At 36.3% G+C, this 27632-nt stretch overlaps 1 protein-coding gene across 1 annotated transcript in view; it reads left to right on the top strand.

The window, feature by feature from the left end:
* Window positions 1-20182: 20182 nt before the first annotated feature.
* The window catches only part of PIEZO2 (piezo type mechanosensitive ion channel component 2), a gene marked incomplete at its 5' end in the record, with an annotated part of 234741 nt that continues 227291 nt past the window's right edge, over window positions 20183-27632 (top strand). The window contains one exon of the mRNA XM_081322722.1: window positions 20183-20246. Coding sequence (XP_081178848.1) covers window positions 20183-20246 — 64 coding nt within the window. The remainder of the gene's footprint in view (window positions 20247-27632) is intronic.

Consider the following 27632-nt stretch of genomic DNA (forward strand, 5'->3'; position numbering starts at 1 on the left):
ACCTCTGTCTTTATAAAATAAATCCTGTCGCTCATGAAGGAGAATATTTGTAGCTCAGGGTTGATATGAGGGAGTTCTTAGTAGCTCTGATGATATCTTGTTTGGGTAATGAAACATCTGCAAAAAAACCAAGCAAGCTCAGAGAACACCAAGAACACCTTAAATCCTGTCAGAAATAAAAACTATTTTTTAGCTTTAATAAATTGCAGTATGTGAGCATATTAGATATATGTTTATTTAGTTGTCAAATTTGTATCCCACTTGACCTCTTTGGTTTTATAAGCACTAAACTTTAGAAACAGTATTATTTTTAATTAAAATTGGGAGAATCAGTGGCTTGATGGGCATTTATGAGAAAATGATGTATCTGTGGCACTATAGGATGCTGTGCTTCCCACACAATCGAAATGTAATAGTCCTGCCACCAGACATATGGCTGACCATTTATAAGGTTTGGACAGGCCTTATTCTAAACAAAAGAACATTTAAATTTGGAAAGCACATGGTGAAACCAAATCTGCAAAGTTTCTTATCATTTTTGTGTTTCCCACACTCTGGCGTGTGAGAAATGGTTTTATCCTTAGTATTTGGAATGAAACTTATGATTTGGATAATCATCCATAGAAAAGAAAACAACAACACAATCTTTTTTTATTCTCTAGATAAGGGGTAATTCACATTTAGTGATTTAAAGCATTCTCCAGTTACAGTATTGCTAAACTGATGTATAACTAATATAGACATGTTTGATACATGGCAAAGGCTTTTTTACCCATATTGGTAGTGTGCATAGTCTCTAGGATTGGATTTCTAGAGAACATAGAGAAATGTGTAACTTCATTTTCCAAGAATTATGTCAATATTTTTTAGGCAAAATATATGAGTATTTGGAATATTGCCTTATTAGTCACTAGTCTCATCAGTGTCTATCACATATATAAATGTAAGATAGTCAAATAAATCTAGCATACTATAACATTTTGTTATCTGTTGTTTCATCATTGCATTATGTTTAATGTTTCGCAGAGTTGTCAAAAAGGATGAATATATATTATATGTTTTAATAGCATTCTTGTTTTCTTAAATATATATATAATTTTATACACCTCATATAGAAAAAATGCAGCAGAATTTTTAACATCTAATCAAAAGTGCCAGCATCACATCTCTATAACAAACCTTTGTGGATGTGATGATCACGGCAATAATATGTTAGATCAATTAAGCTTTTTCATTATAGCCATGGTATTATATAGTAGCTATTGCCAAATGTAGAATCTTGTTTAAATATTTTGCAGTACTAAAGCATTTTCCCCCCAATGCCAAATCAATGTATTTGAAATGTAATTTTTTACCAGGTTAGCATGGGATTTATGTTCAAATGCCTATTGTATCTCCAATATTTATTGCCATTTGAATTGTATATTCTTAAGTTTTATGTCAAAATATTGAAGTGTATATCTTAACCATTCTGTCAGAAAATCCTACACCACCACCAATATGGTGCTGACCAGATAAAGCTTCAAATATCTGTGGGAAGTTCGATGAGCCCCCTGCTGATCATTTGGTGCTATTGCAAGAAGAACACACTAGAACTGGGCATAATGAAAAGTATCTAGATCCTATCGACTGATGGATGGGAGACTCAATTCATTTCCTGAATGCAATTAAGGCGATATCTGGTATTGCCTTATGTATGCGCATACTGGTTCTCAAAACATAATGTTTAAGATAATATTTCTAAAGTAATGAGCTGTAGAGCAGGAAGGAGTCAGGAAAACATCCCTGAAGATAGTCATAGTTAAATCTCTTTCTTCTGAATTCTGGCTCATCCAGTATGTAATGAGTATTTTCCTGAGGGACTCACCTGCTCTAACATAATTTATATTGCATGTAATTTGTCTTGCAGTGTGCTTAAACTTAAATTAGTATTTTTTTCATCAACCCTAGTTTTTTTAACCTCAAAGAGCCTTAGTCTTAATTTAATTCATGAATTATTATGAAATTAAATTAAGTTCATGAAACAAAATCTATCCATTCATCTTTCTGACTTATTATTATATTCCATCCATCCTTCCATTATCAGAAACAATCCTGTACAATATTTTATTTCATTTCAACCTGACCATTATGTATACTACTGTGACTGGTTACAATCCACAAAAAGCACCAACTATTTTATTATCTGAAGATGCTCTGAAGACCAAGGAACATTCTGTATTTCTCAAAGCTGAATAAAATGTTTTGGAACCATCATGTTGATGGTCTTTTCATCTCAGCATTCCATAATAAGACAAAGTTCATTGGGATCACTAATCTCTGTTAGTTTGAAGTCCCCCAGAGCATTCGGAAATCACTTTGATTCTATTAATCTTCAAGTGAAGACTGATCTGATGAATTCTTTACTTCAAAGGGAAGAGTCTGGGACTATTAATCTGAATCTCATGAAGAAATTGTCTTTCCATGACAAAAATGGTCATGGTATCCTTCCTCCAAATCCAACCTTCTTCTTTCTCTGCACCAGACCCCAGGTATGACCTCCCATATATGTTGGACTGATCATAATAAAAAAAATCTTCTTGATTGTCGAAGTGATCAACCAAAGAAGTGGCTAGCATAAAAATTTTGAAATGAAAAAGAAAAAAATGACTGAGATTACGAAAGGAAGAGACTATATTAATGAATATTGTGGCTATACAAAAAGCATTTTATTATTATTCCAGCTTGTGTAAAGGAAGTGACATCTCTCTAGAGAAAGATGAAAATGTAAACAAAATTTAGTGAGGATTAAAGAGGAACATAGGCAGATTATGAACTGGCCTATAACAATAAGGGAAGTTTCTGCAGCTAATTGAAAGGTTAAACCAGGAAAAGTGCCTGGATTGGGAAATCTTAGATGGATTATCAAGCTTTTATCATAAATGTTTTGACGATGAACCTTTACAATGTTTACAAAGCATGATGAATTCTATTCTACAGGGAGGACAGAAGCTAATGTAGCAGTAATCCCTAAAGAGGGACAAGATTTGATTTTAACAAGAAACTATAAGACTTTGATCACTTGAACTGGGCTTTCTTGTCCAAGGTTTTGGAAGAAAGGAACTTTGAAGAGAACTTTATAAAATGGATAAAATTGATTAGAACTTCATGGAAAGCACAAATAATTGTTAATGTAAATCTAATAAAACCTGGCAAGATATAAAAAGGAACAAGACAGGATGTCCACTGTCTCCTCTCTTGTTTAATTTAGTTCTTGAAATTCCGAGTATTTCATCTAATGTTACATTTAATGTTATATTAAGACATAAGGTGAGAAAATTATGTGAGTAAAAATTTAAACAACTTATAAATTAATGGCTTTTGCAGATGTTTTGATGGCAGTTCTAAAGATCCTTTAAGGGAATTGAAGTATTAATGGACACATTAAAAGAATTTGGTTCCCTAGCAGGTTTCAAGATTAATAAACAGAAAATGAAGATGTTAACAAAAAGGTTAAGAAAAAGGTTACGCTGGGTCATGCAGAATTTTGTCAAGGGGAATGTTAAAAAATCAAGAGAAGAACTGGTGGCAGAGTAATATGGTTTTCAATGGTTCTCTTATTTAAAGTTATTAGAGCAATTTATAATAGACAAAATAATTTATAGTTTTGAACACTGTAAGACTGATTTTGAAATAGAATTGTGTACAAATGTATCACTTAGTCTTAGTTTATGTGGTGGCTGATTATACCTTATTCTTCCTGTTGCTTATATAGTTGAGCCAGTTATCAAACTTGTTTATTAGCTTTAGTTGTTACTTCAGTAGCATGGTTGCACAAACGTTGCATCATGAACTTGTCATAAATTGTCAGTTTGAAAAATTTTCTGTTGGGTGTGGGTTCTGAGAGAAACTTATTCAACAAAGCTTGCCAATAGATAGCTATTCTAAAATGTTCTAAAGTCTAAAATTTGTTAGATTTTGCAATCCTGCAAAACAAAGCAAGATTCGTTTTGAATTCCAATGATAGCTTAATGAGTAAATCTGTCTTTAAATATTGTTTTAGTGAACTGATATTCGTCAACTATTTCTCAATTATAATTGCCTAACTGTCCAATTTTGGGTACTGCAGATCCTCAATACTGAAAAAGCCATAGATGTTGTTTTATGAATATGAATCCACATATCACATAATTTTAGATGATAACACATTCCAAACATTCTGAAATAAAAAAATAAATGTTAAAGGTGCAGGTTGCAACATATTCAAACAACTATTATTCTTTTATATGTTACATATATTAAAATTAAATATTATGGTTTTATAATTAGTGTTAATCTCAGCCTCTGTTCTATTTTTCTGTTTTTCTGTTCTATTTCACCTAAAATACTTATTACTTTATTTTCTTTGAATTCATGTTTCAGAATGTTTTTCTTGCCTCAAATATTAATTTCAGTAAAATTCAGTTTTGTGTAGTAGCTAAGGCACCCAGCTAGAAACCAGGAGACTGTGAGTTCTAGTCTCACCTTAGGCATAAAAGCCAGCTGGGTGACTTTGGGGCCAGTCACACTGTTTCCCAGTGAAACTCACCTCACTGGATTGTTGTTGGGGGGCAAATAGGGGGAGAAAGGAATATTAGACAGGTTCGTAACCTTGAATTTTTTATAAAAATAATAAAAATGGGATTAAAAAAATCTAAAATTAAAAAATGTAATTAAATCATTTAATAAAGAAAAAAGTAAAATGGCAGAGTTTTCTGAGAAGCTGTATGACTGATAATTGTCCATATAGTGTAATCAAGCTGTAATATTTCAAGCAAATATTTTCATAGTTTTCAACAGAGAATTTAAAGGAAATAAGGAGACCAATTAGCTTAATAGATTCTAAGAGCTTAAAATGACAGATTTCCTCTAAATGGGGAAAGAAAACAGAGCAATGCAGAGCCATAAAATGGGACAAGACACTCACACATAAATCTGGCATTATTTCTGAACTATTTTCAATGTGATACAAGCCACTGTGTACAAACTAGATCAGTTCTAACGTATGTGTACAGGTAAGTCCTAAACATATGGCCATTTGTTTAATAATGGCTTGGAATTACAGCAGTGCGGAAAAAAGTGACAACCCATACTTGGAATTATCATCATCACACCACCCCATGGTCACATGATGCAACCAACTTGCATTTACAATGGTTACATCATGCTGCAGTCATCTGATCACAATTTGCAGCCTTCTCAGCCAGACTCCCACAAAGTGAAAGGGGAAAGTCAGATTCACTTAACAGCTGTGGTGATTCACTTAATGACTGCACTACAAATGGTCATGAAATTGGATACAGTCACATGATTACTTGCTTAACAACCACATCACTTAATGACCAACGTTTCCATCCCTATATGGAATATTGTTTCCCAAGGGACTGCAACTTCCAGAATTCCCCAGCCAGCATTTAAAGTTCACGTATCTTCAAGTTGCTAAGAGTGAGAAACCTGTCATAGATGTAACATAGAAGGCATACATACAACCACCGAATTTCAAGGCGAACCAAGCATCACATTGTGTCCATTATATCTCAAGCCTATAGAGTCATTTATTTATCTCATTAGCAGTAAAACAATCAAGTGTTGTATGTGACTTCACTGTTATTTATATCAGAGATTCTAATCTGCCCAAGCTATATCTGGAAAGCTGCCCAAAGCCATTATATGTCCCAAAACCAGAGAAAAAATAAATAGAGGGTTTAAATTTTCCATTTCCCCAAGCTGGGGAAAAAGCTGCTTTTTCTGATCTTTCTACTTCAGGCTTTGCTACCCACTTGCTCACATTGACTACAATCATAGATACAGAATTACCAATGTATAATAAAAAAATAAATAAAACAAAAGTAGACGGTTTTTTTTTTGACAAAGCATTCCTGAATACAGATGAAATTGAATTACTCTGGTGAATTAGATATACAGTGGTGTTTCAAATTTGAAATTGGTCTGCATTAAATAGTTGCAAACTAATATTGGACAGAGCATGATTAGAAAAAGATAATAGATGAACATATCTATGTTCTTCATTTCCTGCCTCCCCACACATGTCTGCCATATGTTTTTCCTCTAATTCTTGTTTATGTCTGCCTTCCCCAACAGAATTTTGGACACTGCATCAGAAAAAAAAGTAGTTGCATGATTGTGAAAGTGCTAGATATGGAATGAATTTATTCTTTAAAAGAAGACATTTTTCCATGCATTTAACAGATTTCCTAGAGATTTTCTTAGTTGAAAGATCCAAACTATCTAAATACTTTCTACTGAAAGTTTATACATGTTATATTTTACTTCCTGGTGAATGGGTAGGCAAAATAATATTTGGTTTATGTGCTTCCTTCTGTTACAATTTTTGATGTCTTACGATTTCCTTCATGGCTGTCTTGCTACTTTTAAAATATTTCATTGCTCGTTGTAGAATCCGAACACAGACAGAGAAACCACAGGAACCAGTGTCCTACCAATAGTCTGTGGGAATAGGAAATGTTTGGATGAATAGTTTTTTATGACGTTCTGTTGCAGAAGTATGAAAAAAGAAGGAAGAAAAGGCATTTCAGCCAAAAGATGGCACTGCAAGAACATCCAGTCTGCTTTAGATGCATCTGAACTGAACCCCAGGTTGTTTATTCTCATCAGATAGTATGCAGGGATCATATGCTTTGTGTGTGCACCCTGCCATGCCTGAAACAGCTGCACACAGCTATTCCACTTAGACAAAAAAAGAGGAGGTTTAGCTATAACTCCATATTAATTCCTTTCAAATAGATGAAGATATTTATTTAAATGCATTAGTTTGGTTAACCTGAACAATTGGGAAGTCATTTTTGTCTCTTACTGAAATTAAAGAATAATTCAATTTGGGTGGCAGCAGTAGCCAAATAAGTAGGAAAATTGTGGGAGCCTTTGCAGATGACATAAATGTGAAATAAGAATTTCCATTTAATGATTGAGAAAATACTTAAATAAGGAGGGCAGTAAATGTTTAAAAGATCAAGCCTCTGTTCATCAAAACTGGTCCCAAAAAACAGATGAGCTCTCTACTTCCAAGATTTGTTACAAACATAAAATACTTTGGAATTTTAATTCCTCAAACTGTATCTGAAATGGATACACTAAAGTATAATTTGCTAATGAAAAAAAAATCAAGGAACTAAAATGCTGGATTCCATTGACACTACCTTAAACTATTCATTAATACCAGAGAAAATTACATCTATACTTATTATTATACACCTCAATATATTACATTTAGATACTGCCACTTTTAAGGAAAACTAATTTCGTGGTCAAAAGTGAAACATAAAGTTACATATACACAATACTGTATCTTAGTGGATTACATTTACATACTCAAGATCTGGAAACAATCTTGTTTACTGAGAAAATGGATATCAACAAGTAGAAAAGAATATATAAAATTCTTTCTTCGAGTGAACAACCAAAATCTGATAAAAGTGACCCCAATAATTAGCACATCACTTTTCCCTTTTAACCTTTCTTGTATTATAGAACACCAATCTTTTATAGGGAATTAAAAGTGATTAATGATTAAGATGTGGAAATATGTAAATGAATGCACTTTAAAAATGTATTAGTTAAATAGAAGAATGATATCTAGCATGGAGACAAATCTAAGATTTAAGTTTTTAGAGTCAAATCAGCTATAACATGAATATGTCTCACCATTCCTCAAAAAAAACCCAACAGTTATATCATCTCATTGACTTTGAAAAAAAAATACTTGAAGCAGAATAAAAATCCAAAAGAACAGTATTTAAAAAAAAATCTGTTGTCTCTCATTAAAAAATTCTGGAATAGAAACTCTAATGCATTTATGGGAATTAGAGCTTGGAATGAAAGATTAGCAACCTAAAACAAAGTGTTCTAAGGAGTTGGAAATCGTTAAGATCTGTCCCTAGAAGGATTTGCTTGGCTCACTGAAACTAATACACCAATGATATTATAATCCTATTTTTTAAGCGAAACTTTAAAGTCTATCTAAGATCTATTGGATGTGGAAATATTGGAACTTACCAGGCCATTTAGTGGAATTGTCCAAAAATCCAGCAGTTTTAGAAAGTCTTTGTTCTATAGAAACTACAGAATTATGTTTCTTATAAATGTTCAAGGGGAGAAAATGAAAATATAAATAAATATGTTTGTAGCAGCTAGGATATCCATAGCTCAGACATGTCAAACACAAGGCCCGGGGGCCAGATCCGGCCCGCGAAGTGGTTTCATGCGGCCCGCGAAGCCATCCTGGAAACAGTGAGGGAACGGCCCCCACTGCCTTGGCCCTGGCTCAGAGACCCTCCTTCTGCCAGAGACCCTCAGATCTGTCCCACTCTTGCCCAGGCCCCCATAGGCACCCTTGATGCGAACGATGTAGAGCTGGCCATGCCCACCCAGTAGGCCACGCCCACCCTGGCCATACCCACCCGGCCCCCTGAGGGCAACCGCAATGCTGATGCGGCCCTCAATAAAATTGAGTTTGACACCCCTGCATAGCTCCACCATGGAAAGAGACTAGTACCCCAAATTTAGCACGTTGGTATTCCAAATGTATAAAAATATGCATGCTTATACATTTATCATTATTTTTCTTTTTCTTTTCTTTCCTTTTCTTAGTCACCCATTAGAAACGTTTGAGTAAACCTAATTTAAATTGTCATTTATTCGTTTGCTAATTAGAGGTTCACAGTTTTGCAGTTCAATATTACTAGTTTTCTTGATTGTAATTTCTTATATACTTATCAGATTTAGTAATAAAATAATTTAGCTTTTTAGGATTTTAGGCTTTTGCTTTTTTAATAATTATATTTGAATTTTATTTCAGTTAGACTTAATCTAGAATTTAATATCCTATGCACTATTTCATATTTCATAAAGTTAGCAGATTTGCAATGAAATACCATTGCTTATTTGTATTTTAGACTTCAGCATTTTTGCATTTGCATTTATATTGTGTTCTAGCTAACTTTATCCTATTCATGTAAACTATCTAGGTTTTTTTTTAATTATATGCACTTTCTAATTTCAAAGTTTTCCAGAAAAAAAGAAAGCAGAATACTTTCAGTCTTTAACAATGACCTACTTAAAAGAATTGATATACAACAGGAAACTTATGCAACTATTACAAAACCCATATTAAAACAATATCTTTAGCAGGTAAACTTCATATTTAAACCATGAGTCTGCATTTAAATCCAGGCTGAATGAAATATAGGTTCAGACTTTGATGAGTGTTGAAATGTTTCCAGGTTATACCTGGGGACTCACCCAATGGTTTCTAGAATGGAGAAACATATAAATAATGGTTGATGTCACATTCATGAAAATATCCATCTAGCTATAAGGAGAATTGAGAACTATCTAATCATATGTGTTGTCATTTGAGATTATAGCTTCTCCACACAGTATTATTTTGAAGGTATTGTTCTCTCTGAGATATGAATTGCACATTCATTCCCAACACCTAGTAACAGATGTATTATTCAGTTTCTTTGTGTGGAACTAAAGCTGGAACATATTTTTTCTTTAACCATTCAAATGAACTGTCTATAATTGCCTGTGTTTAAAAAAACCAAAAATATAATACATTGAGCTGTGAATTCTTAAGCAAGTGATAATAAACAAGAATCAGACTGAACTGTATATGAGAGGTTCCACATTCAGAGACAATATCAATGAAAATGGATGTCCATGGCATCAATAATTAACTGGATGGTGATCTGTGCTTTATGCTTTATGTAGAGAATTGTGTATTTGGGGATTATGGTCAGTCCAATTTAAAAGCTGCTGAATTTTCTGATGAATTTCTGTATTATCTTTTGTCTTTGTGCATATTCATGCAACTTATTTTCCTAATTTATAGGAAATATGTAAGAATATTTGTAGCAGCAAGGCTGAAGCCCTAACATGAAAGATGGAGTTTAACCTTTCTTTCCTAGATCTGTTCCATATTCTTGTCTTGGTATATAGGTACGTATTTGTTTGGTAGTTACCACTGCCTCCCACTATCAGCTTTTTAAACAGCTTTGCTTAATGCTTAAATAAATAAAAATAGTTGTTGTTGTTAGTTGCGAAGTCATGTCCGACTCATTGTGACCCCATGGACAACGTTCCTCCAGGCCTTCCTGTCCTCTACCATCTTCTGGAGTCCATTTAAGTTCACACCTAGTGCTTCAGTGACACCATCCAGCCACCTCGTTCTCTGTCATCCCCTTCTTCTCTTGCCCTCAATCTTTCCCAGTATTAGGCTCTTCTCCAGTGAGTCCTTCCTTCTCATTAGATGGCCAAAGTATTTGAGTTTCAACTTCAGGATCTGGCCTTCTAAAGAGCAGTCAGGGTTGATCTCCTCTAGGACTGACCGGTTTGATCGCCTTGCAGTCCAAGGGACTCGCAGGTGTCTTCTCCAGCACCATAGTTCAAAGGCCTCAATTCTTTGGCGCTCAGCCTTTCTTATGGTCCAACTTTCACAGCCATACATTACAACTGGGAAGATCATAAATAAAAGCTTAAGAGCAATGTCCCTTGCTGTTTTTTCTAGACTTGGTGTATTATTTCTTCCCTCAATTTGAAAAGCCAAAGCCAGTCTTCTCTCCTTAATGAGAAGAGTTGGGGGAATTTCCTCTGGCTGTAAGATCAGGTAGCCATCTTTCCTCCAGTAAATGCTGATTCTGAATCCAGGTTCCATCCAACAGTTGGCAGTAACGGGGCTTGCAGATTACTGTTTGCCACTATGTTCTGAAAGATACAAGAAAGGAAGGATTGAAGTGATAATTCCATACTCCCATCTGAACTTTGTTACTGGTTGCTGAATTTCCTCATGTAAGCCCTGACAGTGTCACAGAACAAGAATGTAGGAGAAGATTATGGAAGTAGTCAGTGGCAGGTACACTAGTTTATTACAGCAGAGGGCTGAGGTATCTGCCCTATCCATCTGTACATTAAGATCTAAGGTTCTCTGCTTGACCTCATTCCCAGACTTCTTCTAGATTCAGCATAGATAAGGATTGGGATAAACCCACAGTGAGTCAGAGAGGTGTTTTTTTTCTTTCAGCTGGGCAAAATGCCTACCCTCTTATATTTATTTGAGGCAAAACCTCAAATAGGCCTCTACAAAGACTATGCAAGTTCTAACTGAAGAAGATTTGCAACTGAATGTTGAACTCAGACATGTAGATTGAGTGCTGATTTCCTCAAACAATGCTGTGCACCGTACAACATAAAGTAAAACTTTGGCTTTAAACAATTTGATTGCTAAGGCCGTGTAATTATTCCAATGTATCTGATTATTGGATTAGCAACTTTTTGTACCTAAAACTTAAAAACTGAAGACTGAAATTTCCAGCAGATAGAGTAATTAAAAGAAATAGATTAGTATTTATCAGCCTTATGAATTTTGAGATGTATGGACTTGCGGGCTATTATAACCTTAATTTATTTTTAGTACTGGGAAATCTCTAATAAGAAGTAATTTACTGAAGCTTCATCTCTAGCACATGTGTAATAATAATAATTTAAGTGAAGGCCACTGCCCAACAGTCTAGCAATTTTGTATAGCCAAACATTCCAAATTCTTCATTTTTAAATTGAAGAATGTCCTTTTAATATGATTTGCAAACAAATCATATAATGTATTGCTTATGCACATGGTGTAAGCCACTCAGTTTTAATTTAAATTTTAAAATACATCCCCACACACCAATATTTAAGTGTTAATTATGAGTTCATTCATTCTGTGACTTATAATTTTGTTCTGAGATGACCTGAACTTACGTGGAACTTAATTCCACATTGTCTGTTTGGCCTGTTTTTCTAGATCAGTATTAGGTAACCTGTTAACTTACAGAGTTTTAGACATCTCCCATAAACCTCTAAACAACTTGCCCAATGATTAAAAATTATGGAAGCTGCACTTCAAAATTTCATAAGAATTTAAGTTACCTTTTTTGAATATTTCAATTAAACCTTTACTCTGAAAGTACCAAAACCAAATAAGCATTCATAGGAATGGATAAGAAGTATGTAGCGCATTTGGTTAAGTAATTCCATATCATTTAGAGCAACAAATTTCTTATTCTACCTTTTTTTTAAAGTCTAAGACATACCAGCTGCATTCGTCAAATGTGATAATCCATAATATCTATTTTGTTTGGGGTTGGTATACTGTCTGATTATAGCCACCTTGTTTTGCAAACCGTGGTTTATTACTTGTGCTAGTTTATTGATTGATGTGCCATAAAATCACTGTCAATTCTTAGCAAGTACATAGTCTTCCTTCTGGATGATCTGTCCCTAACCTGTACCCATCACTGGTGTAATTGAATCCACCCACCTTATTATTGGTTAACTTCTTTTTTTCATAACATGAAGTACTAACCTTCCCAAAATGGAATATTTAACAAATGGTCTCCCATCTAGAAAAGACTAGCTTAGCTCAGTAAAGGCAGCTATCTTAAGAATGGCTGTGTCAGAGAAAATGATTATATTAGAATCAGAAATAGATTGGTGAAACTTATGTTCGTATGTATGTATGTATGTATGTATGTATGTATGTATGTGATTTATGTGCCACTCATCTCATTTAGAGGCACCGCTGGGCAGCTTACAAACATTAATATTGGTAGACTTTAAAATAATAAAACAATAAATAATAATAATAAGCCCCATTAAAAGATGGGAAGGAGGGGAGCACAACCTACATGGAAAGAGGTGGAGGCTTTTCTTAATACAATGCTCAAGAATAGTGTACTTCTGTTGGGGCCCCAAGCCAACTGGCAGAGCCAGGTTTTCAGACCCTTACACAAGGTCAGGGGGATACGTGTGGATCTCACTTTGGGAGTTACAATGTTCAAAAGGGCAGGACCCATGGCAGAAAAGGCTCTTCTTCTGGACCTTACCAGCCAAAATTCCTTGACTAATGGGCCCACAGCGTGCCCCTTCTGCCATCATGGGTGGGATGAGACAGTTCTTCAGATAGGCTGGATCCAATACATAATTGAATTACATAATGAATTCAGTCATTTGTAGCTCTAAAATATATGTGAATGTTATCCATTAATGCCTGATATAATTTGAGGTATTAGTAGTAGTATTTTTATTTGGCACATACTTCTAAGCATGGTAACCTGCTTTTTCTTCACCATAACACCTCTGGCAATGATGTGAAAATGATAGAATGTACATTATAATACAACCTGCACCTTTTATATATACAATCTGGCATGATGCAATTCTGTAAGTCACATAGTTTGTATTGGAACATGGTTAATCTCTCTCCCCCCCATTTCTCCAGGGGTGCCTTGGTGATATGCGTTTATCGTGAATTTAAAACCTCATTTTCTTGATGCAAAATCAATGGATCCTCTAATACTATAATAATTCCAAGAAAGTGTTTTTAAAGATCAGTGACAACAGGACAAAGGTCCAGGGTATACATTTTGGACTAAGGTTTGAACTGTACCTGGACTTAACAGTTTATTCTTGTGTTCTTAGATGCATTTACATTATTAAAACAGGGATTATGTTTTTTTCCTATCCCTATTGAGCAAGCAGACTTCTATCCTCCCAAGGGAACTACTACTAACTACTATGCCCGTGAACCTTCTTACAGAGAGTCTTTCAGAGCATATATGAGCAGGGAGAGGACAAGTAGAGAGGGGAAGGAATCCATTCTGCTATCAGATGTTCTTTCATAGATAGACTGACATTGTTAGATGCAATCCATAAGTGTAATGGATTGGATCTAAACTTAGCCATACTTATTAAAATCAATGAGTTACATGAGTCATGAGTAAGGTTCCATTACTTCCAATAGGTCTGCCCTGATTGTGATTAGTCCAGATCCAAACTGATGTATTTTTGATGTTGGTTGATTTTGAAAAATATTAAGAGACAAGAAATCCTATTTGGGTTGAGAGTAGTCTGCTGTTCTTTACACCAGATAAGGAGATTGGTCTGTGCTGCCAAAGAAATAAAAGCTTGGCTCCAAACATTATGAATGAGAAGGGAAAGTGTTCTGGGAAACTCCAGGCAAAACAGCGGAGGTTTTCTTAAGACAGTAAGTAGTATAATAAGAAACATGGTACCTAAGCCAGAGATGTATGTATATATTCACTATGTACAGAACGTTTCAAGATTTGAAGTCTATTTTCTCATGCACTTCAGGTTTGTACTGCTGGAGGTTCTTTTGGTGACACCTTAATGAGTGTACCAAACTAGTGCAATTTAAGGACTATACTTTACAAATGGGTAGAGCCAAGAAGACTTTATTTTAAGAATATTCGGGAGCTTCTAAATCTAAAGAATCAATTATATGCCTTCAACATTTAATATTCCCCAAACTACCCCAATAAATGTTGTTGTTGTTAGCTGCGAAGTCGTGTCCGACCCATCGCGACCCTATGGACAACATTCCTCCAGGCCTTCCTGTCCTCTACCATCTTCTGGATTCCATCTAAGCTCACGCCTACTGCTTCAGTGACTCCATCCAGCCACCTCATTCTCTGTCGTCCCCTTCTTCTATTGCCCTCGATCTTTCCCAGCATTAGGCTCTTCTCCAGTGAGTCCTTCCTTCTCATTAGGTGGCCAGAGTATTTGAGTTTTAGCTTCAGGATCTGGCCTTCTAGAGAGCAGTCAGGATTGATCTCCTCTAGGACTGACCGGTTTGATCGCCTTGCAGTCCAAGGGACTCGCAGGAGTCTTCTCCAGCACCATAGTTCAAAGGCCTCAATTCTTTGGCGCTCAGCCTTTCTTATGGTCCAACTTTCACTGCCATACATTGCAACTGGGAAGACCATAGCCTTGACTATACGCACTTTTGTTGACAGGGTGATGTCTCTGCTTTTTAGTGTGCTGTCTAGATTTGCCATGGCTTTCCTCCCTAGGAGCAAGCGTCTTTTAATTTCTTGGCTACAGTCCCCATCTGCAGTGATCTTGGAGCCCAGGAAAACAAAATCTGTCACTACCTCCATTTCTTCCCCATCTATTTGCCAGGAATTGAGAGGGCCAGATGCCATGATCTTGGTTTTCTTAATGTTAAGTTTCAACCCAAGTTTTGCACTCTCCTTCTTCACCCGCAACAAGAGGCTCTTTAGTTCCTCTTCACTTTCTGCCATTAGAGTGGTATCATCTGTGTATCTTAGGTTGTTGATATTTCTTCCGGCAATCTTAATTCCAACTTTTTGGTGAAACCCCAATAAATAAATGTGTACAAAAAATAAAAGGCTGGGGAAAAAATGGCCCCATCTACCCTTGTGGCCATAAAAGATATGCCAGCAAAACTCACTTTGGGCATTCCTGGTACATAGAAGCCATGTTTGGATCCAAGTCTATTTTTTGTTTTATTTATTTGGGAATAATCCAAATAATGAAGATAAGAAAATATATACTTAAGTAAATAAACATATAGTTGTGATATTAATTGGATCTGAAATAATAGGAGTAAATCAGGTTTAATATATTGTTGCCATGCTTCACTAGAGAATTATGGAAGATAGTTGTTGCTAACATGGATGGTTCAGGGTTCAAAGTTAATAAACAGCAGTCACAGTACCAGGACTGAACTTCAGCTCTTTGAACATTCATATGATATTGCACATAGAAGCATGATGGGGCTTTGATCATGATGCCACGATTGCCACCTATGCTGTTTTGACACCTTACCACTACCACCGGTAGTTCCCAAATCCTGCCACCAAAATTGGTAAATCAATGACCTGTTATAAAATGTTATTTTGTAACAGAACATTAAATGAATACCAATTTCCTCGAGTATCCATTTTACTTAATTATCATCCAAAATGCATGGATAGACAATTTAGATTTTCTCTAAATCTTCCAATGAAATCTTTTTTGAGAAACCCTGGTGCACTGGAGATGTGCCAGAAGACGGAGAAAAGCCTGTGATATTCCAATATTTAAAAATGGGAAAATGTAGACCAATAAAATTGAATTCAATAGAAAATGCTAGAAAACATAAGCAGTTGGCATGTGAGCATTTAATAATAAAAAGGTTTATTGCCAGAAGCTAGCTTGTATTTATTAAAAAGAAGTCATGCCAGACAAATCTAATACACTTCTTAGACAATGTGACAAAATTAGTGGACCAAAAGAATTCTACAGATATAATGTACTCAGATATTATTAAGGCATTTGATAAAGTAGATATTATCCATCTTGATAAACTAGAATAACGTGGGATGGATGGTACCAGGTGGGTCTATGTCCACGTGAAGGGAGGCACTTGACACCTCGGAGTTCTGCACTGGGCCCAGTATTCTTCAACACTTTCATAAATGACTTAGATGAGAGAGCAGAAAGGATGCTCATAAAACATGCAGATGACAGAAAGCTGGAGGTGGGCAAGTGGGGGATTGTTAGTGTCCCAGAAGAAGACTCAAGGTTCAAAAGGATTTTAATAATCTTAAACATTGGCCCTATCCAACAAAATGTTATTCAAGGCCATGCGTTTAGGCAGGAAAAACAAGATGCACAGGTGCAAAGTGCTGTAGGTGGCACCTACCTTATCAGTAAAAAGGATCTGGGAGACTTGTTGAGCCACAGATTAAATATGAGCCAGTAATGAGCCATGGCTGCCTAGAGATCCAATGCAAAGTGTAGTGTAAAGGTTACTTTTTTTTGCTATTCTCAGACTTATCCAGAGTACTGTGCCCAGTTCTGGCTATCACCATACAGAAAGCACACACCGAGGAAAAGGAAGTACTGCCGAGAAGAGTGATAAGGAGGATAAGGAGTTGGAACTAAATCCTATGAAGAGCTACCGAAGGAATTTGTTATGTTTAATCTAAAGAAGAGAAGGGTAATAGGAGACAATTTAACTGTCTTCCAATATATGAAAGAATGTCAAAAGGCAGAGGATATGGATTTATTTTCTAAAACACCTAAGGATAAGACAAGAATCAGTGGGTGGAAGCTTAAGAGAGTGATCCAAACTTGAAATGAGGAATTTCATCATTGTGAACATTATTAAATAGTCTGAAGCTATGAGGAAGTTTTCAAGGATAATTGAGCAGCCATTTGTCTGAGATGTTATGGGCCTTCCTGCAACGGACAGAACATTGGATTAAATTACCCTCCATAATCCTTTCCAAAACTATGATTCTATGATGATCATATAACTACCAAGCTTCCTGTTCTCCTTTGAGACTAAAAATGCTTTTACAGTAAGGTTGTTTACAAGTTGTCCTTGACTTACAGCTATAATAGAGCCTGTTCATTAAGGTTGTAAATTGTAACAGTCATAAAATGGATCATCCACATGACCAACCCAGTTTTACAACCATTTTTGCAGTGGTTGTAATGTGACTGCTACAGTTGTAAGTGAATCCATTGTTCAGTATAGGCTGGCTTTGCCAAAAACTGGAAGTAAATATTGGGTTTTGGCAAAAATATCATAAAATGTATTCACGTAACACTGCAAATAGCCGTCAATGCAGGCTGGTTAGCAAGTGCCTGTAATATCATGTGACTGCAGGGAGCTGTCAAAGCTTCAGAACTGGGTCATAAGTATCCCCGGGAAATTCCATCGTAACTTTGAATGAGTACTAAGAAATTGGTCGTAAGTCGAGGACTACCTGTATTCTGTTTTGAAGAGTCAACATAAGCTCATCTGATAAATTGAGTACAAGGAGCATTTGGATAGAATATTAATTCTTGATAATTTACTAATTTGAGGGCTAACTAAAATATTATTTGTCTTGTAGGCAATAATCAATTGTAACACTTGTTGGCTGATCCAGCCCAGGTTCTTCATTAGTCAGCAAGAGGGTCCCCTTTGTGCAGGTTACTACACAAACTAACAAAGAAATGTTGGGCCTGTTCAGACAATTTTTTAAAAAAATATGGCTCCAAGTGTATGCTGCAATGATTTCTGGGAGCAGTTTAGAAGTAAACATTGTTCATGTATATAAATACATAAACGCCCAAATAATTTGTTCATGTAATGAACGCTGTTCTGCGTGCGGCTCATCTTTTCATCTGACACAAGATCCTCCCAGCAATTTCAGATGCTTTCATCTCCATTTGCCATCTTTTTCTTCCTTGAGCAAATTTACCGTGAGAAGGGGCAGGAAATACTGGCTTTGGTGTTTAATTGATTTCTTTGCTTTTTCTTATGGTTTTTAAAACATTGTTTGACTCTTCTTGCTTCTACAGTTCGGTTGCCAACTTGCCCCTGCATCTGAGGCCTTGGGAAGACTCATCTACCTGTGCTTTCCCTGCCTTCCCTGAAAAGAAGGGTCCTGGCTCAGTCTAAGTTACTACTAAGTTACTCAGTCTAAGTAACTTATGACTTGTGGACTTCAGCTTCCAGAATTCCTGAGCCAGCAGGAGTTGAAGTCCACAAGTCATAAAAGGGCCATGTTTGGAGACCCCTGACCAAGAGAAAGCACTTGGGGGACTCTCCTTGGGCTAAGCAGAGACAAGCTTGGGTAATAACAGTACTTGGATGGGATTCTTCTGGAAAAAGATCAGGTCCTTAGCTTGGGCTGGAAAGTCAGAAAACATCCTGGAAGAAAGCTAAGGCCAACTAAGTCAGAATTGTGGGCAAGAACTTGGAATCCAGCTCTAGTCTAGGGAGCTTTATCACTAGCTCCCCCGACAGCGATTTCCTCTTGCTTATTCCCCCTCTCGACAATATGGCAGAAGGCTGCCAGGAGCCGCTCCGCCTGGCCCGACTCTGCTGCCCACAGCGACCGAGAAGCAGCAGCCATCCTCGGTTCCGGCTCTCCCAGTAAGGCGCAGGAGTATAACACACGTTCCCGGCGCTCGATTTTCCAGCGGCGCCCTTCCCGAAGAAAGAAGGGGAGACAACGTGGCAGCTTCGGCCTCTGCTCCCTTGCACACCTGGGCAGCGTCCCTGGTAGGCCATCGGGCCAGTCCTCCTTCCACGCCTCTACCGCCATTTTTTTCTCTTAGTAGACCCTACGGAGGTGGGAGATGATGCCGATGGAGAACGTGGACGGTTCAAGGATTGACAGGGAACTATCTATCTATCATCTATCTATCTTATCTATCTATCTATCTATCTATCTATCTATCTATCTATCTATCTATCTATCTATCTATCTATCTATCTATCTATCTATCTATCTATCTATCTATCTATCTATCTATCTATCTATCTATCTATCTATCTATCTATCTATCTATCTATCTATCTATCTATCTATCTATCTATCTATCTATCTATCTATCTATCTATCTATCTATCTATCTATCTATCTATCTATCTAATCTCCAGCCTTTGGTCCCAGCCCGAACCTCGAGTGAGTCGCTCAGCACCGAGACAGAACTGCCTCGGACGGGAGGTGAAGTCCCGTCGCCTCCAACTCCGGCGCAGGAGAACTCCCAGACTTTTTCGTCCTTCTCTTCCTATTGGTCAGGATAAGCCAGACGGGCCCGTCCGGGCCGCCCACTCGAGCGAGGCGGGGCCGCGCTAAATTTCATTGAGGTGGAGAAAAGTAGCAGCGGCGTTGGGCGGGAGCTTCGCAGCGAGGAAGGCGAGCTGGCGCGCCGCTCTTCTGGCCGCGGGGGTGGCGCAGGGTGCGCTCGCCGCTCGGCAGCTCCGGACGTTTCCCGCGATGCCTCCTCTCTAGTTTTTGGGAAGACCGGCTGACTCCTCGCCTGGAGCGCGCGGCTGCGTCCCGAGTTCTGTTCCCCGACTAGGCGGCTCTTGTTTACGGCCGGGAATCTCGGTCGTTTTTAACTCTGGGGATCCATCCAGGTTGTCGACGCGGCCGGCTACCATGCGCCCGTTCAGACGGCTTGAATAGCACCAGAAAGGCAGCCCTCGGCACACACACCCCCCGCTCCCATGCCGGGCAGGGCAAAATGGTTGTCAAGTGAAGGAACTTTTTTTCTTAAAAAAGACCAGACAAGAAAAGAAAAGCTCTCTTCTTTGCGGCAGAAAGGAAGCGCCTCGATTGAAACTTCGATTGGTCTTGACGTTCGGCAGTCGTTGTGGGTTTTGACTCACCCTATTGAGGGGTTTTTTTAAGCTGAAGCCCGAGGGACGGGCTTCTTTGCTCCAGCCCTGAAGGAGAGCGGACCCGAGAAAGTTGCCGGTGCCTATAAGACGGTGCAAGCGGACGGCTGTCCTTTGTTTCTCTAAGGCTCCTCTTGGTCCGATCTCATAGCGATGGCCACAGAAGTGGTGTGTGGACTAATCTTCAGATTGCTCCTTCCCATCTGTCTCGTCACTGGTAGGTGAAGTTTGACTTGCGTGGTATGACTAGTGTCAATGGACTTGTTCTTTCTAGAAATAGGTCTTGCGTTTCCTTGCTATACAACTATGACACGTTGTGTAATTTGGAATTGGTTTTCTGTCAAATTAGGGCACCTTTTGCTTTCTACTGAAGAATGGGATATATTGTATTCCCCCCTCCCCCAAGAGATTGTGGGTATATTATACTGAGAATAGCTTCGTATGTAGCCTTAATTCTTATTTTAGAAAGTTTTTTTATTACTTTATAATATACGATACAATGGAAATACAAAAGCGAATAGCGGAAAAGATGGGGAAGGGAAAGGGGAGTAGAGAAGTGAGGTAAGGGAGAGGAAAAAAAAGGCATTGACTTCGGACTGCCTTTGGTGCAATAGAGTATCAACTTCATATAAATCTTAATTCTTATATGAATTATGACTGTCCAAATAATCTTAACTTATCTGATGTACGTGGAATTAAATGGAAATTTAATTCACATTCAGAATTCGTATCAGTTTAGTTTAACGTTCCTCTGCTGAGAAGTAAATTATTGTTAAATAGTACAGGCTGTCAGGTAAGTAGGTAAAGATTATAGTCTTAAAATTGCCGTTATTGGCACTGTATCCATGAGCAAAGACATTGACAGTACAGTCACGTACATATTTATTCAGTGGTAAGTTCATTATAAGTGTATATAATGAGTGTATTAGCCCAGATGAGTAGATAGGAGATTTTAACCTAAATCTGCATAAAGATTTCACATTATTTGTTGACTTCTGCTGCAGTGTAAGTATATCTAGGCAGTTTCTAATAAAACAGGCATGGAAGAAGCCTGTAAATACATTTGTTGGATAATATCTCCCATTGATTCAAACAGGACATAATTGTTTAATGATTTCAACTGAGAAAATATTCTTACATGGAATAAATATTTAAATGTTTTATTTTGTTTAATTGAAAATTTAGTCTACTTTTAAAAAACTAGACATATATTAGAGAATGAAATATGTTTTTCCTATTTCCATTACCGGTAATTTGTATGATAAGTGGCAATTATTTTAACTAATAGGTCATTAATTGTGGATGACAGTATTTTGTGTCTGAACTTAGAGAAACAGGAAATGGAATGAATGAATAGTTTTAGATTTTTAGGTTGCAGCACACTTGATATGCAATAATCCTATTAAATTCAATCCTTTGCAATAAATATTTTTAGGATTACTATATAATGTATGCTGAACTATGAACCCTATGTTCAAGAGATTCAGGCACATAAATCAGTCTGTTGGATCCAGATATTAGATTAATTTATAAAATAATTGGAAGTGTTTATTTTATCTAGTTGATTTGGACTAACTTAAGTTAAATTGAAAAGTCGCCTTTTTCAGGTATAGCTTCACATTCAGCTACAGCTTCAAAGTTGGAATCCTTGTGTTTATTAGAAATTAGGTTGAAATCAGTTTCTTATTTTTGGTTTTTATTTATAGTTTATGTTTCAAGATATTTGTAGGCTTACTAGTGGCTTGTCTTAAAAGCTGTGTGGGTACATTCCACAAACTTCGAACTTGTAATTATAAATCCAGTTTAGGTTCTCTGTTCTGTTTTGAAGTGTTGGTGTCTTAGATATATTGCCTACATGATTTGGAGCCAGTACTAAATTACTGTGAAACAAAACAGAGTACCTAAATCCTATTCAGAAAAGGTTATGGCACAAATTCTCTGCCAACAAAATACTAGTGTACTAGATAGATGGACAATATGATTAAGAGGCAATACTAAGAAATTTTGTTGGTTGGGAAATCTATACAACTCTCTGAATTGTATTCTGCGAGCTGAATATTATTTATTATTATTTATTATTTATTATTTATTTATGTATTTAATTTGTGTAGCCGCCCATCTCACAAGCAAGTGTCTTTGGGTGTCATACAATGGTTTTATTCTACATGGTGTCACAAAGTGGAGGTTAAACTTCCTGGGCAGATAAGGTTAGAGTTTGGAACTGGCACCACATATCTATTTTTCATTATTTGAGAATCTTAAAACAGGACAGGACAGGACAGTGAGGACTATACTGAAAACCACTTGGTTCACCGTTTTCATTACAATGTTGAAAACTTTAGTGCAAAGATGACTTAATAATTCAAACCTCAGTCTTCTGCTTTCCTAGTATAGTTTGGTCAGTAACTGAGTTCCTACATCACTTTAAGCCACAGTGTTGTACTTGATAGTTGCAGTTTTGCTTATTTTATGAAGACAGCTATTAAAATTTTGGAACCACAAATAGCAGTTATGCATAAATTGGGTTACTGTAGATTGTTGAACTAATTATAATTAAATAAATCATAGTACAGTGAGTAAAACGCTGGTTAAGAGGGTAATTTGGTTCTTGTCCACCTTCAGTATTACCCAGGCACAGTAGCAATTAAGCAACTGAACACTAGATGAATACAAGATCTTTGTCTCTCAGCTTTCTGTGCAGTGAGAAAATGAACTAGCATGCAGTCTGATCTTCAGAGAGCTCAGGATCTCTGTCTAACATAAAAGTAATCTGCCTGTGCAGCACCATTACAATACAAAAGCTTTTTCCTCTTTCTTAAATGGAAGGGACTCTGGGCAACACAAGTACTTCATGGTTCAAGCATGAAGAATCATTTGAGACAAAAGTATGCTTAAGAATGATTTAACTCTGTGTATCTTTAAAGCGGAGCATCTTCCGTAATCTGTGCCTACATCCTCTTCTGCTTCAGATTAAGAGATTGCAAACCTTGATATTCTGGATTTCGTTGCAACTTTCCTAACTCTGCTCACTTATGGAACTCATCCCATATATTAAGGGCTTTCAGCGTTTTAAGCAGCTGGATGAGCTTGTCAAGGCTGATGCCCAGGTTGCAGTGCTTTTATGCTCTACAAGTATATCTAAATCAACATCTCAGGTTTTCTCGTAACTCATAAGAATTGGAAGCTGCCTGGAGCTGCCTGCTTAAAGGATTGGTCTTAATTATAATGGTTGCTTTATTTATTATGTGGGAAATATTATAGCTGAAGCCCCACAGAATTCATTCACCTTGAAAAAAGCAGCTTACCTCCTATGTGATTTCCTTTATCATAGAAGATTTGTAACATTGTAACACTTTCAATAACCTCAAAATGACCCTTTCGTCTTCCTTTTTGACACTTTCCATCATTTTTTTTAAAAAAATACCGAATTGTTATGTTTCACTTGCAAATAAATCAGTACAATTTCTGGTATCTTTGAACTGGGCTAGTGATGAGCAATTTTGTTTCCCTAGTGCCTGGCTACTATGAAATGTAGCCCACTGTGAATTTTATAGATAGATATACATGTTATTGTAAAATAAAACCTGAACCTATAAACTTTGGGCGGTCCAGGAAGTGTTTTCTCCTTGTGTAACTTATTGATGCCCTCGTGACTATGGTATCTAGTTCTTAACTTAGCCTTGTAGTTACACATGCTTGAGGGTGGGGTGGGAAGACTGGAAATAATAATTCTTTTCAGGTAAGTATATTGTTGTTTTCTACTATGCATTCCAGCATGCAGGATATTTCAAGAGATGATTTACATCTACTTGTCTGCTCAGAGCAAGTTTTTCAGTTTAAGCAGGCTTTTTGAGTAAATCAGGAGGGATAAATAGAAAATTATTTTTGAAAATGCAAATTTATTTCTGGACTTCTGCACTGTGATAAATATGATCAGATTGTTGGTGGAGACGTTCGTAGAGAAAATTTCTTCTCAAAAGGTTCCCAAGAGTCTCTAAATCTGTTCGGACAAGAATCCTGTTTATTACCGTTGCTTTTTCTTAATGCATACAACTTTGATATGCTATTGCATAGTTGGCTTTTACCTTAATGAGAAAGAGATGAGTGGCTTTTTCACATGATAATTAGAGGCAGCTGTCTATTCTGCACAATGACAGATGCACCACAACATTTTAATTTCAATTGTATTTATGCATCAAATTGTAAATAATGTTTAGTTTTAGAGCTGAATTTCAAATATATGGCAATTCAATCTGCATCCTAAACTAGGCCAACATTATATGTTATAATAAATTAATCCAATTATCATCATGGAAAATGCCATATATTAAGGCTTGTTGTAGTATAACAATACTTAAGTTGCTCCATAAGATTCGGAATTGCGTTTTTAAGTTGTTTTTTTTTAAAGAAAGTGAATTGACATTCCCTATAAATGCAGTTTCATTCTTATGATCATTTTACAAGCATGTATTTTCTGACCTGAGAGCCAGTTCGGTGTAGTGGTTAAAACATCAGGCTAGAAACCTCACAGTCCAGGTGAGTGGGTATCCAGGTGGGTATCCTTGGGCCAGTCATTCTCTCTTAGCTGTAAGGAGAAGCCAATGGCAAAAACAAATCTTGTGAAGAAAACTGCAGAAACTAGCCCAGGCAGTCACCCTAATGGAAGCCTAACTGGAAAAAACAAATAAAAAACCACTCCTTCTGATCTGGTGTACGAAGTTATAAATGTCACATTAGGAAGTAAGATTTAAATTTCAGCCATGAATGTATGCTGTGAAAAAGGTTACTGATTTATTAATTCAACTTAGCATTATTGGTTAATGAATAGATGTTTGTTTGTGTGTGTGTGTGTGTGTGTGTGTGTGTGTATGTTATACACACACACATGTATGTGTGTGTGTGTGTATGAATGACAAGGTAGCTTCAATTGTGTTAATTTATTTTGATAAAGTCAACATCATCTTGACATAATGACATCCTGCTGTAGAACATCCCTGTTGAAGCAGGTCTGGTAAAAATGAAATGTTAACTCATTTAGTTACAGTTCTCTGCATATTTGGAATTTCTTTTCATCAGCTTAACGTTATTAATTTTGTAATGATTTTGTGGTCACTCTGTACAACGTGTCTGTGATGATTTTGAATATATAAATTAGTTTGGCTTAGAAAATAACCTTAAAGACTCATTTTTTCAGATGTGGATCACATTATGAATATCATGACAAAAAAATCCACAACACTAAAAATCCAGTGATAAAAGCCAGTTCCATATCAATGCCAAATGTGTATATTAAGTTTAAATCAGTGTTTAAACATTTTGGTTATGCTATCTGCGTATTTGATCCAAGACGAACTGATCTGAATTAGTATTTTAAACAACCCTACATGAACAACATAAATCGTTGTCAGCCTTTTGCTTAATTTATGTATTATGTGAGCAGGGATGCGTACTAATTATTGGTTGCATCATCTTATGGCACAAATATAAAGAACATTTTAGAAGCAAAGACACAATATTTGGATGTAGTCGACATACTTTTTGAGCCTCAGAATGATTTGCTTAGATCAGCCTTTCTCCATCTGGGTCTCTTTCAGATATGTTTGGCACATTCTTATTCAGTACATGAAATATATAACAACATGCCATTTTGGCATCTGCTTTGTGTTGAAGAAATACTAGCTGATTTAACTTCTTGCTTCCGATGTAAAATAAAATGGCATATATCTTAATAAATTAATTTCAGGAAGATCTTCATAGGAGAAAGATCTAATGAATTAAAAGTTTGACCCTCTGTGTGTGGAACCTAGTTAAAGTAGAAACTAGAAATTGCTAATGAGAATCGTAGCTGGTATGCCTATCAGCCAAAGTTACACACATTGTATGGTTTCTATATAAGGAGAAAAAAAAACCTAACATCTTTTCTTGGGATGAAGTCCCAAAGGGATTTAAAATGAATAAGCTTTAATTGGATTGTGAGCCAACTATCCATCCAATTTAGTGTGTCATTATGGCAAATTATGAATGTTGCGGAGATTTTCAGAGGAAAATGGCATATGCTTTTATTCTAGTGCAGTGTGAAGATGGCCACACAATTAAGATAAATTAATTCATATTAATTTAAAAAATCAAATATTGAGTTAATTCACCATAATGTGGCATATCTGTGTAAACAAATAATTTGGTTTGAATGACAATTTGGTATTAAAACTTTGGAATTCTATTATTAGAAGTTTGCAGAATTTTTTTTCTGTTCAGGCTTTCAGAAAATTTCCAAAGATTTAGATTTTTAAACTAAAAGAAAAAAGGGGGCTAAGTGTTGATTTTAATTATAACTTCTCTTTTTGTTAAAACTAGCACCCTCAAAAAGATTACAAAACCCAGCAAGCATAAGCTTCAAAACTATCCTGTTTTTATTGATGTTTCTTTGGATGGCAACAAATAATGAGATAATCTTGAGAAAGATGCTATGCTTGCAAATTAGCATTAAATACATTTTTGAATATCTTATATTTTGAGTTCTTGGCTAGTTTCAGTACTGTGTCCTGAAAAATCTGCCGGATGTAATTTCTGTTCAAAGCAATATCTCTTCGTAATTTTACAACTTAGTTCACTATAAGGAAAGAACACAAATTTCCTGTAGTGCCATTCTTGGGTGGTAAAGCAGGGGTGTAAATTAAATAAACTCCTCCTAACCCTTAATTTAAGAAAATCGCAGAAATATCTAGCAAGTAAATGGGGTACTTGTTTATTCCACAATCCTGAAATTGTTTCTTCAAATTTGCTGAAAGCTCTGATGTAATATTGGATCCTTTTTTAGTCTGTATTTCTTTGAAATCTAGCACTTCAGAGTTCAGCGGTGTTATACATATAGATCTGTGCTTATTTATTATTTGGGCAAATCTGAGAGTAAATTATGTGGCATAGTATTGGCACTGAGTGTCTTTTAGAGATAGAGAGCTTGTTCAGATAGTGTTTTCTTACTTGTAATTGGGGAATGCCTTAATGCTCCCTGGACTTTGAAGAAGCAGAACAGAAAAGGCATTGATGCTTTTGAAATGTCGTGTGGAAGAAAACTCAGAATACCATGGGCGGACAAGAAAACAAATGAATAGAACATTGAAGAAAATCAGCCCAGAGTTCTCGCAACATACAAATGACTGCACTCAAATTATTGTACATTGGACATATTATGCCAAAGTCTAGCTCTCTAGACAAGGCACTAATACTGGGAAAGTGAAAGAGAAGAAGAGGACAGCTAGCAGCAAAGCAAATGAATTTAGTTACAGTAGTGATGGATGCATCATTGGAAGACCAAGCTACTGGGTTGGGAGAGATCATCAGGGATAACATTTGTCTCTATGGTTGCTAAGAATTCACATTACTTGATGGCATATAATTAACCAGTCAAATCAGCCTTCATGCTCCCAGTATGACTGATGGGGAAGATTAAGGGGGGAAGATTCTGTTTTAAATGGAAAAAAGTGTTTTCCCAAACTCCAAGAAGCAAAAAAAAAACATGTTTTTTTTGGTATAGGTATCATGGCCAAGAAAGTAGAATGTTAGGTATGTTACTTTTGAGAATCCACAATTAGAATTCGTTGGT

The sequence above is a fragment of the Vipera berus genome, assembly GCF_964194415.1.
Source record: "Vipera berus genome assembly, chromosome: 3".
NCBI lineage: Eukaryota > Metazoa > Chordata > Lepidosauria > Squamata > Viperidae > Vipera > Vipera berus.